Source organism: Manihot esculenta, chromosome 11 (genome assembly GCF_001659605.2).
Source record: "Manihot esculenta cultivar AM560-2 chromosome 11, M.esculenta_v8, whole genome shotgun sequence".
Taxonomy (NCBI): domain Eukaryota; kingdom Viridiplantae; phylum Streptophyta; class Magnoliopsida; order Malpighiales; family Euphorbiaceae; genus Manihot; species Manihot esculenta.
In genome coordinates this window covers 16,982,004-16,983,647 of record NC_035171.2, presented here as the reverse complement: position 1 = coordinate 16,983,647, position 1,644 = coordinate 16,982,004, and the positions used below count along the sequence as shown (strand labels likewise).

General features: G+C 31.3%; 1 protein-coding gene across 1 annotated transcript; it reads left to right on the top strand.

Annotated features, from left to right (window-relative positions):
* Positions 1–986: 986 nt before the first annotated feature.
* Positions 987–1,280, top strand: LOC110625626 (auxin-responsive protein SAUR20). Its single transcript, XM_021771261.1, has one exon. The coding sequence runs from the start codon at positions 987–989 to the stop codon at positions 1,278–1,280; it is 294 nt and encodes a 97-aa protein (XP_021626953.1).
* Positions 1,281–1,644: the final 364 nt, after the last annotated feature.

Genomic DNA, 1,644 nt, shown 5'->3' with positions numbered 1-1,644 from the left:
AAAAGAAGAGAACAATTTTATTGTTACCCTACTAAGTAAAATAAATATTAAAAGTTAAATGATGAAAAATATATATTTATTTTATTTTAATTAATTTAAGTTAAAATTAGTTAGTTAATTATAATTAAAACAATTTTAGCTTTAATTGAAAAAAAATTAGATATTTTTATTATGATACTATATGTCATGTGCGTAATAATAAATAAAATAATATTATTGATACTATATCAGACACCAAGTCAGAATTTTAATAATTAATTTTGATTCTAAATTATAATTAATATAAAATTTTAAAATTAAATAAATAATAAAAATAAAAGAATTAAACTATAAAGAGACTAAAGTATTGGCTTTTTTTACCACTAAGCCAAAACTATAATATCTCAAAATTATATTTCAATTTCAGAAAAAAGAATGGAATTAGACCAGTAGAATTAAAAAATATCAAGCTACTACCTTTCTTTATGTGAAATTTTATATTATGTTATTCTCAATAAAGTCTAATTATAACCGAATAAAAATAAAATAATGATAAAAGACACATCAGTTTATATTATTTTTGTCAGAAGATAATGTATAATATCTGAGCAAATTATAATAATTATTATTATTTTAGTCACAACCGTACGGCCGTCGATTTAGAAAAAGAGTCTCGCGTGTCCACATACACTGAAGACGCCATCTCCACTGTTGATCCCTCTATGCTTCGACCAAAGAAAAGAATTACGACGCGTAGGAACAAAAGTGGGTCCACTACACATCAGCACAGGATGTCTCCACATTGGATATTCTATATTTTTATGTTATTTTATAGCAGAGATCAGTTGATAGCCATGTGAGACTCTGATGTGGTGGGCCCTTCTTTCCATCCATGACCACTATATAATTAGACATCCAATTCCACCCACTTAGTCACTTCCTTCAAGCTTGCAAGTTCCACATTTATCCGGTAAATTACAGGTCTCTCTCTCTCCTGAGGTTCTGAAATGGGTATTCGTTTGCCTTCCGCGATCTCCAGCGCCATGCAGAATCTGAAAAAGCAGCCTTTCCAAGGCAGAAACCAGTCTACTGTTCCTAAAGGGCACGTAGCAGTTTATGTTGGAGAATTCCAGTGGAAGAGGTTCATTGTTCCCATATCCTATTTGAACCATCCTTGCTTCCAGGATTTGCTTAACCAAGCTGAAGAAGAATTTGGGTTCAATCATCCGATGGGTGCTATAACAATTCCTTGCAAAGAAGATGAGTTTATTGATCTCACTTCTAGGTTTCTTGCCTTGTGAAGCTTCATGAAACAAAAGAAGATTCACCAAGAGCAATTCTGCTATTTTTTTACAAGATATTCATCTTTTTTTTGTTGTTTTCTTTTTTTCCAACCCATCCCCCTTTTTCCCTCCTAGGTCACATACAGGAGGATTGTGAAGTATACATATGTACATTTTCCCACGTACAAGTGGATGAAGCAATTTTCTTTTGTTTCTTTTTAGTGAATCTTATGTCTCTCTCGCATCAATATTTCATACGAAGATTTTCTTGGAAACTCTATCTAAACTCCATTGAAGGTATATCAAGTGAAGCGGTCATCAGTAATGATAAGTTCGTTTATGAAACAACCAATCAACAATCTAAATAAAAGAAGACCCAGAA